Genomic DNA, 14327 nt, shown 5'->3' with positions numbered 1-14327 from the left:
GTCTCGGCCCTTGGGAAGATAAGGCTGAAAAAATTGCTGGCCCAAACTGAGGAGGGGAGCGTGTGTGGTTGTATATACGGTCTCTGTGGTATATCATGGCCAAATTGTGATGGCTAGACAACTGGGTTAGAGCATCTCAAAAAAAGTTCCCTTCTTGTAGGCTGTTCCCAGTCTGGAGTTGTCAGTATCTATCAAAAATGGTCCAAGGAAGGAACAGTGGTGATCCGGAGACAGGGTCATGGGTGGTCAAGGCTCAGTGATGCTGGTTCAAATAGAAAGATGTGTTGTATATTGGACTGCATAGCTATTATTAGTCAGGGTGCCCAAGCTGACCCCTGTCCACCACCAAAAGTGGCAACAGTGGGAATGTGAGCATCAGAACTGGACCATGGAGCAATGGAAGAAGGTGGGCTGGTCTGATGTATCATGTTTTCTTTTACATCGCGTGGATGGCCCGATGCGTGTTCGTCACTTACCTGGGGAACACGTGGCACCGGGATGCACTATGGGAAGAAGGCAGATGCAGTAAGATGCTTTGGGTGATGATCTGTTGGGAAACCTTGGGTTCTGCCATCCATGTGGATGTTACTTTGACACGTACCACCTACCTAAGCATTGTTACAGACCATTCATGGAAACAGTATCCCCTGGTGAATGTGGCCAATGAGTGAAAATAAAGGCCCCACCTCGTAACTTACATGACTTAAAGGACAACTCCGGTGAGAAATGACCCTAGGGGTAATAAACAGATGGTTACAGAGTAGATCGTTCTCTGGGATGCGTTTTCATGAAATATCGAATGAAAAGAGTTTCACCTCTAAAAACAGATTAGCTTATAGCGCTTCTCTATGGGGCACAGGGTAGACAGAGGGTAGTGAAATTAAATCGCTAGTTAATACCACTAACAAGGCTCAAAATAGCCTCACACTAACACGGTAGCATAATGAGGGTCCCTACATGCAAACCGAAGCATTGAGAACTTTGTAAATGTACAAATAGTTTAATAAGAAGATACTTTATAAAGACAGTGCATTACGCGTTCACGGACAGGCGCCATCTTGGAAAACAGTCTCGACGAATCAATCCACGGGCACTGTTCTAAGAGGCTGGTCGATAGGAATTAAGTTTGTGAAATGTAATTACATGGACATTTTTATTTTTATTTATTTATTTTCTCTGTTGCGTTCAGTGTTTTCTTCTGGAAACAACAGACCATATGAGATTCCAAGTCACAGTTCATCACTTTGCAGAGCGCTCGTGGATCGCCTCGTCGAGACTGTTTTCCAAGATGGCGCCTGTCCGTGAACGCGTAATGCACTGTCTTTATGAAGTATCTTCTTATTAAACTGTTTGTACACTTACAAAGTTCTCAATGCTTCGGTTTGCATGTAGGGACCCTCTTTATGCTACGGTGTTAGTGTGAGGCTATTTTTAGCCTTGTTAGTGGTATCAACTAGCGATTTAATTTCACTACCCTGTGCCCCATAGACTAGCGTTTTAAGCTAATCTGTTTTTAAAGATAAAACTCTTTACATTCGATTTCCATGAAAACGCATCCCAGAGAATGATCTACTCTGTAACCATCTGTTAATTACCCCTAGGTTCATCTCTCACCGCAGTTGTCCTTTAAAGGATCTGCAGCTATTTTGACATTCGTTGTTCGAAAATAAACATCTAAATATTTGTGAATAAATAAACCTTTTACATATGCCCATTCAGTGTGGATAGATGTCCGTTTTCTCTTAATTAGGATTTCAGCTCTGGGATTGGTGGTCCAGTTGTGAAATTATAAAAAAAAAGCCATAGCAATTCAATGAGAGATGCATTTTAAATGACAGGAAAATACACCAATCACATTGTCGCTTTAATGGATGGGGCTTGTTTTCTTTCATGCAGTATTACATTTATCATGCGTTCCGCCCAGTGTGAATTTCCTTTACAGTACAGTAAGTAACATTACTACAGTAACCAATGGTAACAACTGTTTGCCTGCCTGCACACTGTATGTGAGAGTGATATGATGTCTGCAAGAACAGGCTGCGCAGTGATATGCAAACATACGTTGACTGACAGGGTATACAGTACGTCTTATATTCGGACTGAATGCAATGATGGTCATGAGCCTTCCACAGACAATACATATTTAAAAATATAAATATTTAGGCCGCTTAACATAGTGATTGCTATTGGGATATCAGGAGACTTTTAACCAGCTATTCAAAATTGTTACTGAAGAGAATCACCTTTTGTACCTTTAATGGTAACCTTTTATTAAATACATTTTTGCAACCTCCTTTTCCCAAGATAACAGCTCTGAGTCTTTTTCTATAATGCCTGATGAATTTGGAGAACACCTGGCAAGAGATCACAGACCATTCTTTCATACAGAATCTCTCCAGAGCCTTCAGATTCACAGCTCCATGTTAGCAGAGGCTTTTTATCTGCTGGTCTTTGATAGAATCCATGATGCCATATCTGAACAAGAAGTCCAGGACCTCCAGCACAAAATAGGCCCTCATCTGGTGGGTTTACTGCCGAAAAGCATTTTTTGTTTTGTTTCATCTGACCATATAATCCAGTACTGCTTGATAATCTGGTCGTGTCTGGCAGCTGAAAATGTAGTTTTTTTTTTTGTTTGTTTTTTTAGGGGGGTAGAGGATTTTTCTTGAAACCCTTCCAAACAACCTGTGGCGATGTAGGTGCATTTTGAAAAAATAAAAAATAAATAAATAAATAAATAAAAATACTTTCTGACCGAGAGACTCAACTACTTTCTGCAATTCTCCAGATGAGATCCTTGGAGAGTCTTTGGCCACTCAAACTCTCATCCTCACCACACATTAAGACAATAGATACACCTTTTGCATGTAGATTTTTTTACATTTCATGTTGATTATAACTTATTTTTATTGCCCCAATGGTGGAAATGGGAATTTAAACATGGATGATACTTCAGAGATATTGTACTCATAATTAGGGCCGGGACTTTAACGCGTTAATTAAGATTAATTAATTACGTGACTTTAACACGTTAATTAATTACGCAAAAAAATAAAAAATGTTACCGCATTTATTTTTGCACCGCGGAACGTTTTTCAATGAATCAGTTTCGACGGACCGATTATACTGGAACACCAACTAGCGCGACAACGACGACAACAAACCATGGGTGCGTCTCAATCAGCTCCCTAGTTCAGTAGTCAGGGCACTGATCAGGGAGTCAGCCCATTGACTTATGTCTTGATCAGTGCCCTGACTAGTGAACTAGGGAGCTGATTGAGACGCAGGGCATGAGTGAACATGAACGAAGAAGCTGATGAGACCGCTTTGCTTGGCCCCGTGGATGGGAAATTTTGTTTTAAAAAACGAAAGAATGGAAGCGTCGTCAAGAGCAGGGTTGTGTGCAAGCTATACAACAAGGAATTTGCGTATCACCGCAGCACATTGAGCCTCAAATATCACAAGTATGCTTTTGCTAAACTTAATGGCAAACATTGCGCTGGTCTGCTGGACTGAAATAAATAAACAATATTTTGTTGATTAAGCTTATGTTTTCAGTCATTATTCAATGGTATACTAAAAATACATTAAAAAATTACTTCTCATTGTTCTCAGGTCAAATATTTATATGCGATTAAAATGCGATTAATTTCGATTAATTAATTACAAAGCCTCTAATTAATTAGATTAATTTTTTTAATCGAGTCCCGGCCCTACTCATAATATTATCATAATTTCTAGTGGTAACATTCATTGTGGCCATAGTGTATTAGAGATGTTTTTTTTTTATTGTTTTTTTTTTTAATGATTTATATTTATAGCATGATTTATATTTTTTGTAAAAGAGATAAAAGAAATAAAACTTTTATTTTCACAGTCTTTTTTGATAATATTCTCAGACGGTCTTAAAGGCTTTTTGCATTATATATATAACTTCTGATAAGTCTGTCAATTCTTTAAGTCTGTCTAATGTTTTTCTTTAAAATAAGCATTTTTGTGAGGCATCTATCTATAGGTTTCTAGGTTATAGGATATCTATAGGAAACTAAGTATCAGTACACCTGAATGGGCTAAGGCTGGGATTTAGTGGGTTTGAAGTGAAAGTATTTTATGAATGTATACTATATGTGGAGAGCATTCACTCAGTATTGTTATCTCATTTTTGACCAAGGTGGCGTTTAGAGGTTTTTGCATCTTAACTCTTATACAATTGATGGTAAATATGTAATCTGGCATACAATTGCTGGGTGTTTGAGGTAATAAATGTGTAAAGGATGACAGAGGTGTCTTGATATATGTAATAAATATCTTGAGATATGTCTAATAACCCAGAGAAAACCAATATCCCTTTTGATTTATGGCGATAAAACATATCCAGTGTGAACAATGACATTTTCAGTCTCTTGCCATCTCTCTCTCTCTCTCTCTCTCTCTCTCTCTCTCTCTCTCTCTCTCTCTCTCTCTCTCTCTCTCTCTCTCTCTCTCTCTCTCTCTCTCTCACACACACACACACACACACACACACACACACACACACACACACACACACACACACACACACACACACACACACACACACACACACACATCATCCTCATTGGCCATTTATTAAAAAAACAGCAGCAGCAATATAAATGTTTTAGCATAATACATCTAAAACGGTGATGAAATACTTTATTTCATCAAAGCGTTTGACCATACCTAAATCAAAGTTTCAGTTCTTTTATAGAGCTGATCTGCACTAACTACTGAAATGAAAAGGAAGGTTAAATGACATACTCTGATTCCAGTTTGCATAGTGCAAGATGAATGTGACTAATGTAAAGCCACCATGTCCACTCAATCACTCTTGCCTTAATTTCCAAGCATGCCTCAGTCTCTTCCCTCATACACACAGTTTGAGGAAGGAATTGAGTAAGTTAACTTTTGGGAGTGTGAGCCATGGGTGGCAGGTTCCAAAAAAGGTGCTAAAACATCTCTCCCCGCTTTATTACATAACAATGTTCCCAATAATCTATTTTCAATAGTTTATGTTTGCTTTATTTCAAACAAAACCCTCTCCGAGGAATGGCGCCACACCCACCGTGCCCGTCTCTGTTCGCCCTGCCACAGTGTGTCGTGTGTGTGTGGGCAAAACTGTCTGTTCTCCACTACTCTCGCATGCTTCTCCATGGACCAGGTGAAACAGATGCTCTGAACTGTCACAAAATTCACTTAATACAAAGCCCACTGGATAGACCGAGGGAGAAGAAATGAGGCAGGGAAGGAAGCATCCATAAAAACAAGAACATGAACTTACTGTACTGGCAGTTTCTTCCATATATTCCCCTGGGCATTCACAGGAATAGTTCGCAACCAGATCTGTGCATATCCCTCCGTTTCTACAGGGGCTTCTTTCACATTCATTAACATCTGTAGAAGAAAAAAAGGAAAAAGGAATCATTTATATCAGGCTTAAAGGCACTTTCTGGAACGTTTCTTATTCAAATGCACTGGTAGAGGCCATTTATTGGGTTTGTACTGTTTGTTTTTTGATATTTGTTTCTCTCCTCACAGCTTAGAAGATCATTCCAGCCATGTAATCAAATTATAGCGATTCAAAATGAAGACTATAGACAATAAAGCAATAGCATCATCTCGCTATGAAGTCCTTGATGAATTAAACATGTATGAATACAAAACCGTTACAATGGAAACAGAGAAAATAAATAAAAAAACTGGCATAAATGGCATAACATTGATTCTTTCAAGATTGTTTTATTTCTCATTTTTAAAAAGAAATATTTTGTCAATTAAATGGATAAGAACAAGTAAGACATTTGGAACCTTAAAGGTGATAATACACGGGGCACATTTTTTTAGAGCGATGTTGTCTGGGCACTTTCCCATTGAGAATGGCCAACACATTCCTGTCTGGATACTTTAGATTGGTTGTGGGACCTGTGTCTCACCTGGTTGCCCGTTGGCAGCAACATTGCCCAGCAATATTACGCAAAATGTTGCCTGTGCATCATCACCTTAACAATAAGTGGAAATATTGCCTGGCTTCCTTCAAATTACATTTCTGTATAGGCGTAATGTTTTTTACTGTGTAAACTGTATATGTAGTATGATATTTCAACTTTTTCCCTGATGGGGACCAAAAAAATAAAAAATAATTCCCCAACAAGGTCAAAATTTACTGACACTACTATTTTAAGAGGGGCTGTAGAACATCTGAGAAAGCTCTCGTCTGTTGTAAATGGGTCCAAAGTATTAATGCAGGCATACAGAGAAATATGAAACTTTAGTGACTTAATTTATTTGCCAGAGCTCATATATTGAGACACATGCAATCCAGCTCACTTCAACCTGCACTTTTCTAAGCATGTCCATTTTTATTCCCCGTACGTATTATCAGCGTCACCATTGCTTCATCCATGAACTGCAAACAAAATTACTTAATCTACAAATTATTGTTTTTGTGAAATGTGGGGACATTCCATAGGCGTAATGTTTTTTTTTTTATACCGTACAAACCGTATTTTCTATTTCCTACACTGCCCCTGCCCCTAAACCCACCCATCACAGGAAACATTGTGCATTTTTACTATCTCCAAAAACTCATCCTCTATGATTTATAAGCCTTTTTAAAAATAGGGACTCTGCTAGGGAGGTAATGTCCTCATATTTCACCCTCTCCTTGTAATACCTATGTCATACCCATGTCATTATAGACATTTGTGATATTTCACAAAAACAAGCAAACACCCCCCCCCCCCCCCCCCACACACACACACACACACAGAATATATTAATGTGTTCGATTTATGTAGCGCTTTTCAAGGTACTCAAAGCGCTTTACATTGAAGGGGGGAATCTCCTCAACCACCACCAATGTGCAGCATCCACCTGGATGATGCGACGGCAGCCATTTTGCGACAGAACGCTCACCACACACCAGCTGATTGGTGGAGAGGAGACCGAGTGATGAAGCCAATCAGGATATGGGGATGATTAGGAGGCCATGATGAACAGAGGCCAATGGGCAAATTTGGCCAGGATGCCAGGGTTACACCCCTACTCTTTTTCCGAAGGACATCCTGGGATTTTTAATGACCACAGAGAGTCAGGACCTTGAGAATTGATTGAGAACACAGCAGGGACAAAAGGCATTGTGGGATTGGGAGATGCTCCAAACTGGATTAAAACTTGTTTCGCCTACACGTAAGTCCAGGTTAAAACACATCCCAAATGTCTTTTATTGTAAAATATTCTTCAAAAAGTATATTTAAAAAGGCACATCACTACTGGAGCATCCTGAGGTTGGTAACAACAATGGTACAAATAATTCCAATAAGCAATTTGTACTGTTAACTTCCTGTTGAAGTGACTGTTGTGCCACAGTTGAAAACAGCAAGAAATTCAATATAAATGTAAATGTCAATGTAAAAAAATGTAAAACACCACACAACTCCCTTGTTGGGAATGCAACCTTTTCTTTTAATAACACATGTTTACACTGACACATGATAAGCTACCAGACCTATGCATCAGCCTACATCATGAGCCCCTTAGAGTGTTTGAGCAGAGAGCTGCAACCTGCTACTGAAGAGAGACTGCTATCCACACAGGAAAACATGCTATCTGTTCCAACACATACTGAGCTCACCAGTGATGGAGGTCATCATTTTAGCATCTAACGCAGCGTGCACACAGAAGTGAGACATTATAATTCAACCCCATCATCCTGAGGCCTCTTCATAAATTAGCCTGATGAAAAACACACCTCGGTTTTTATTCCTCAGGGGTTAGACTAACAGCTTATAGACAGCCACTGTCTGAAAAAGAGCAGTCACAATGATCCAGCCGTGTGGTCCAACCCTTAACTCTCTAAGACTAAACGGCAGGAGACTTATTGACTTGTGTAAGGCCAAAGAATAAAGTTAGAGTGTAACTTTTTGGATGTAAAGAGTTCACCCAAAAAATGAAAACTGCTGTCACCTGCTCATCCATATATCATTCCAAACAACTTAGTCAGATTATCTCGAAAATACAAAACTGTCCTCCAAAAATACGAATTTATAGGTCGTTTTCAAGCACCTTATTACGACCTATATTTATGTTTTAAAGTCATGCGCCCTCTAGCTGGCGTAAAAATAATGACAATGTTGTGTTATGTCTGACGTCATGAAATGGTGTCAGAGATAAGACACATTTTTTTTATTTACAACTACACCCACCCCATCCCTAAACCTTTATGAGTATTGGTTGGAGGATATGTTGCTGAAACGGCAAGGCTGGTTGCTCTCGGTTAGCAGGGGTGAGAATACACCATGAGTGGGCTGAGGAGGGACAAACCAGAACAGGGTGATGGGTGACCTAGGCTCATCTCTTTGATGCACAAGGGCAGCGAAGGCAATCCCATCTGGTCCGAGCCAACAGAACACACAACATTTTTAGTATGGTTATTGGAGGAATGTAGCCTGACAAGCCAGACCCACATTAAGATGTTTGGTCTGGAAACTCACCATAGACAGGGCTCAATCCGAGGGGCGGGATAAACGGTTGTCTTTTAAACTCCCTCTGCACGCGATAGGATAGCGCTACACCAACCAGAGCAACGAAGGTGAAACAGAGCTTGTTGATAGATTAAACATTCACCGTATCCGGTCGGCTAAACTCCGAACACATCTTCCCTTTTTAAGAATGACTTCAGTGCCGTTCTTTGTTTTTTTCTCAGAGGAAAGCTTAACTCCAAGTCTTCCAGAGTCGCGGTCAAAGCTGATTCGAAAGACCGCCGCCGTTCGCCAGTTTCTGTGTTTACTAGAAGCACGCAAATGCAACTCGGCCGTCGTCATTATGGCCCCGCCCACCGACTCTATACACGACGTGATTGGCCCGTCCAGATTGTGAGGAATACAGCTCAGAAGGGTATTGAGAGTTCCTAGACGACACTTGCGGGGGGATTAAATTTCCTGCCGCTAGGGTGCGTCTAGATTTCTAGGCTAGGAGGAATGCGTAACAACACACAATGTATCACACTCTGCGGCATATGGGACCTTTGATGACCCCTGTCCACCATCGAACGTCGGAACTGGACCTTGAAACAGCGGAAGAAGGCTGTGCACGTGTGCACCATTTACCAAGGGAAGTGTTGATGCCAGGATGGACTGCAGGAAAACATCAAGCCGGTGAAGGGAGTGTGATGCTTGGCAATGTTCTGCTGGGAAAGCCTGCATCTGGCCATTCATGTGAATGTAAATTTGACATGTACCACCTACATAAACATCCCGGAAGGTACACCCCTTCATGACAATGGTGTTCCTTAGTGGAAGTGAACTTTCAGCAGGATAATGCACCCTCCCACACTGCAAACATTATTCAGGAATGGTTTGAGGAACATGATGAAGAGTTTAAGGTGTTGCCCTGGCCTTCAAACTCCCCAGATCTAAACACAATTGAGCATCTATGGGATGTGCTGGACCAGCTAGTTCAATCCATGGCGGCTCCACCACCTTGCAACCTACAGGTCCAAAGGAGGATTAACAGCATATTAAACAGGATGTGTAATGTTTTGGCTCAGTATATACTCTATTTTTACATATTTTGTTTTTTTTCTGGCAAACACACACGTTAGGTTTTCATGTTTTTTAAGGACTTTCCATAGACATAATGATTTGTATTCTGCACAAACTGTTAGGGGATAAAATATAACCCCCTAACCATAACCCTATACCTCTAAGCACAACCCTCACAGAAACGTCTTTGCATTTTTACATTTTCCAAAAAACTCCATCTAGTATAAGCTGTTTTCCAAAAGTTCAAAAATATCTACTTTTACTATACTTGTGAGACCCACACACACAAACACATACACATAACTACAATAAAAGCTCATTCTGATTCCAAGTTACAGTGGCCGAGAGAGCTCAACATGCTGCAACTGAAGAAATCACATACAAAAAGAAAAAACAAACAAACAAACAAACACATCAGCTCATTAAAAAAAAACGGAAAAAAAAAAAAAACATTAGTCTGACAACACGTGTGCTGTCTAACGTGTGCTGCAAAAGTTCACAACGCACCCAGATACAAAAAAGTGCTGCAAAAACCAAACGTTTCAAGGAGACCCCAAGTGACGAAACTGGCTGGGACATGATATTTGATATGTGGTGTTGTCGATTTAACATCCTGATCGTATGTGTTATTAGTATTTATTACACGGCTCTGTGAAATACTTGATTCTGATTGGTCAATCGCGCATTCCAGCGGTATGTTATTTCCAGATAACACCCGCTCATATGGGTACTACGAGTTATCTTGACCGGTACTACTTCTATGCTTAACGCTGGCGCCATCTTGTGGCTTAAACAGCCGTGGGTTACAATGGAGCGCGTTATTTGACGGACAGCTGCATTTTTTATGGACTTCAAACACAACTACAACAACTGCTGGGATTAACGTTAGCCTGGACTTTTTAAATATAACTCCGATTGTATTTGTCTGAAAGAAGAATGCCATATACACCTATAATGACTTGAGGGTGAGTAAATCATAGGCTTGGTTTCATTTTTGGGTGAACTAACCCTGTCAGCATTTATTTTCAACATTTAGCAAGGGCATATGGCAAATATTCAGCAATAGATAAAGACTTAAAGCAGGTCGGAACTGTTTTCCTTCGTGGAAGCTTTGCGTAAGAGCTAATAAAATATTTAATCTCAAGACAATATTTTGTGTCTAATAATTATTTATTTGAGACTAGTAGCCGTGTAATATGCGGGATAATGTACACCCAGTCGGTTTTTATCGCAGAATAAACCGGTGTTTTCCAATTACCAATTTTTCTTTTTGCAAACCATATAGTAAAATTCACATATTTTTGTCAGTAAGTTGTCAGTTGTCTTTGCAAATATGTGATGCTAGAGGCCACAGAAATACTCTCAGAACTAAACTGCAGCAAAACATTCAACAAGTACATATGTGTTGATTTGTTTGATGGCATGATCTGTGGAAATTAGCCTTAATAGTGACCCTGAAAGAATTCACAGTACTGAATAAAATCTCACAAGCAGAAAATGTTACACGCAGCCATCACAGAGCTGAAGGACTTAGCTTTGATGTTCAGAGGATAAGCTTCCATTCAACAGCAGCCTTGATTTGCTTAACTTATCTGGCCTTAATAAATCAAAGACTTAAAATCCTGCTGGTATTTTCGGACATTGAATGCATATGTAAAATTAATCCTTAAATCCCTATATATATTTAGGTTATTTAGGTTTTGGCTTGAGATTAATATATCCTTCCAACAAAGTCAGTGCCAATGCTCATGTAACATACATGAATTTAATTTGTGCTCCTATGAATCTATGAATTATAAGTCTAGTAGTGCCTGCAACTAGTTGCCCTTCAAAACACAAACACACACACACACACACACACACACACACACACACACACACACACACACACACACACACACACACACACACACACACACACACACACACACACAAATAGGTGCAGTAGATCTGACTTTCCAAAAAAAACTAAACACTTTTGAGAACTGTAGGTTTCACACACACGCATATTTTGGTTTATCTGAAACGCACACAAACTCTGCTTGTGATAGAAAACCAAATGCACAACAATTTCTTTATTACTTCACACATCTTAATGACCATGCGACTTCAAATTAGAAGACTATGCTCTAAGCACTCCTCTCCGAACAAGTGCTTTATTAGCATGGGTGCACAAACAAGCCCTTGTCAGACATAGTGCCATCGTCATAGCAGGAGATTGTCACAATCACGAGGATTATGTTTTAATTAATTCAAGTGAGAGGGGCTTAAAGCTCTCATTAACGATCATTAACTTGACAAACAAAGACCTGGGAGCACACTGCTGACAACGACAAGGGCAAATTATCATTAAGTTAATAGCTACTTCAAAACCAAAATTAGGTGCTAATGTTTGCTTTTATATTTCACAAATCTTCTGATTCGGTAAAGGGGTCATATCATGAGGAATCAAATTGTCCTTAATCTTTGTAGTTAAGAGGTCAGCCTACTATGAAAACGCCATTACTCAAAAAATAAACCCAAAACATGAAGATATAATTACGCAAGTTTACACATCACACAGCAGCATTACACTGCTGCTTATTTGGGGTTCAAAAATGTGTTTCACAAAGTGAAGATAGATTACTAAGACAGCGTTTCTCAACTGAGTCGTGACCCAAAAGTGGGTCGCAAATCCCTTTCGAGGATTGTGTAATCAAAGAAACAACAACAGCAACATTGTAAATTTTTTTTTTGGATGCAAGACTTTTATCTTGAAAGACATGCGTGACATCTGTTGACTATTCCACAAAGACTGCTCCCCTGCCAGACAGAACATGTTTTCCCATTCCACTATGCGGTAACATGCGCTAGGCCGGCGTGTCTTTTACGGTGTCTTGTGCATAATAATAGTTATCTTCACCATAATTCTCTCCACCAATCAGCTGGTGTGTGGTGAGCGTTCTGGCGCAATATGGCGGCCGTCGCATCATCCAGGTGGATGCTGCACATTGGTGGGGGTTGAGGAGATTCCCCCTTCTACGTAAAGCGCTTTGAGTACCTAGAAAAGCTCTATATAAACGATTTACAATTTATGTGCATGTAAGTAAAGCGGCATGTACTTCTGTGTGTTAAGGCTGTCAAAATTGCTCAAAAATGACGTTCAACTATTCCCTCTAAAACAAACACGACATTTTGTCAATGACGTGCATTATGTCAATAACAGGACAAATTAATAAAATGAGACATAACTACTTGTATAGGTTGTCTATTTATGTTTATACATATTTGACAACATAATACTTACACAAACACAAGTAAATTAACTAATGGCCAAGACCACAGAGCGCAGACCGCCCTCTCTCTCGTCACGCATAACGGTTTAAATGAACAAACTTTGAGTGTTGATCAAGAGTTTTGTGCAAGCAATTTAAAGTCGCGAGACTTGCGACTCTTGTCCCAAATATTGCAGGCTTCATTCAGTGATTGAAACAAATATTATTAATATTAATTAAAGTTTTACAGCATATTGAACGCTCCGAGCAAGCTCTGCTGTGCTAAACATGGAACTTTTCCTTGACATGAAACGGTAAATAATTACATCAGTGGAAGCAGTGCATTTATCCTTTACTCATGCAATATACCTTCAGTCAGTACAGTAGCCTACACCTTAGTGTTTCTGTTTAACATTGTATAAAATATGGCATGGTATGCTAACTGTAGCTTACATAACTTGCATACAACTTTATCTCGCGGCTCAACAATTTTACCTCCTACCGATCAAAATCCAACGTACTTCCAGACATGGATTTTTAGATTTTGAAGTTAAAATCTCTTTCTCTGCTGCAGAGTTGGGCTCTGCACTTTCTGCCATCTTCACAGCAAGACGCGTCAACTTTCAGCAGTGATGTGACCTGTCCCTGAACCCCCATGCGTGCTCACTCGCAAAGCAGACCGCTGCGTTTTGTTTTGGTTTTGTTTTTTTCCCCCACTTTTTTCCGCTTTATTTTATTTATTTTTTTAATTCGAATATTAATTTTCACCTTCGAAATTCGTTTTTTAAAAACTATTCGAATATATATTCGAATATTTGTTGACAGACCTACTGTGTGTTAACCATTTTTAAGAAATACAGATTTAAATTCATAAAAATGTGGGTCGTAGCTTAATGACCATGGTAAATTATGGGCCAAATCATGGCCAAACCAGTTAAGAACCGCTGAATTAGGCCGTTTAGTAACAGTAAAACAAGGAGTATCACCTGTGTAGCACCATCTGCTTCTGTCTCCTAAGGAATCCTAAACGTTGATAAATTTACATTTGAACAGTTTCTGATAATTCCAGTCTGCCTGTCACAAGATAATGCAGTTTATGGATGTGTTCACACTTGTAGTTTTTGTTTTTGTTTGTTTTGTAGTGTTCACACTTTCAAGGATGTGTTCACACTTGTAGATTCGCTTGGTTTGTTTAAAAAAAAAAAAAAAAAAAAGTCTGCTTACAGTACAAAAAGTCTGTGTTAACATTTAGCCTGGGAAAACCCAGACAACTTCCGGCAAATTTTGATTTGCTCTGCAAGTAGTCTGGCAAAGAGCCCATTCAAGTCCATTTCTAATCCGTCGAAATTGTGGCACCAATCAGAAATGTTGGGGCAGCCTTTACATGATGCGGCGGTGAAGCAGATTTTGTACATTACAAAGGTGGATGCCGCCATGTAACATCACTCATTCGAATCAGCTATATCGTCTGTTCTCGGCTCCCAGATGTGGATTACACCGGCTACTTTGATGA

At 39.6% G+C, this 14327-nt stretch overlaps 1 protein-coding gene across 1 annotated transcript in view; it reads right to left on the bottom strand.

Moving 5' to 3' along the window:
* The window catches only part of edil3a (EGF-like repeats and discoidin I-like domains 3a), a 296332-nt gene that overhangs the window by 135663 nt on the left and 146342 nt on the right, over positions 1 to 14327 (bottom strand). The window contains 2 exon segments of the mRNA XM_067438243.1: positions 5300 to 5320; positions 5323 to 5412. Coding sequence (XP_067294344.1) covers positions 5300 to 5320; positions 5323 to 5412 — 111 coding nt within the window.

The sequence above is a fragment of the Pseudorasbora parva genome, chromosome 3 (genome assembly GCF_024679245.1).
Source record: "Pseudorasbora parva isolate DD20220531a chromosome 3, ASM2467924v1, whole genome shotgun sequence".
NCBI lineage: Eukaryota > Metazoa > Chordata > Actinopteri > Cypriniformes > Gobionidae > Pseudorasbora > Pseudorasbora parva.
This window is presented reverse-complemented; position numbering and strand designations above follow the sequence as displayed.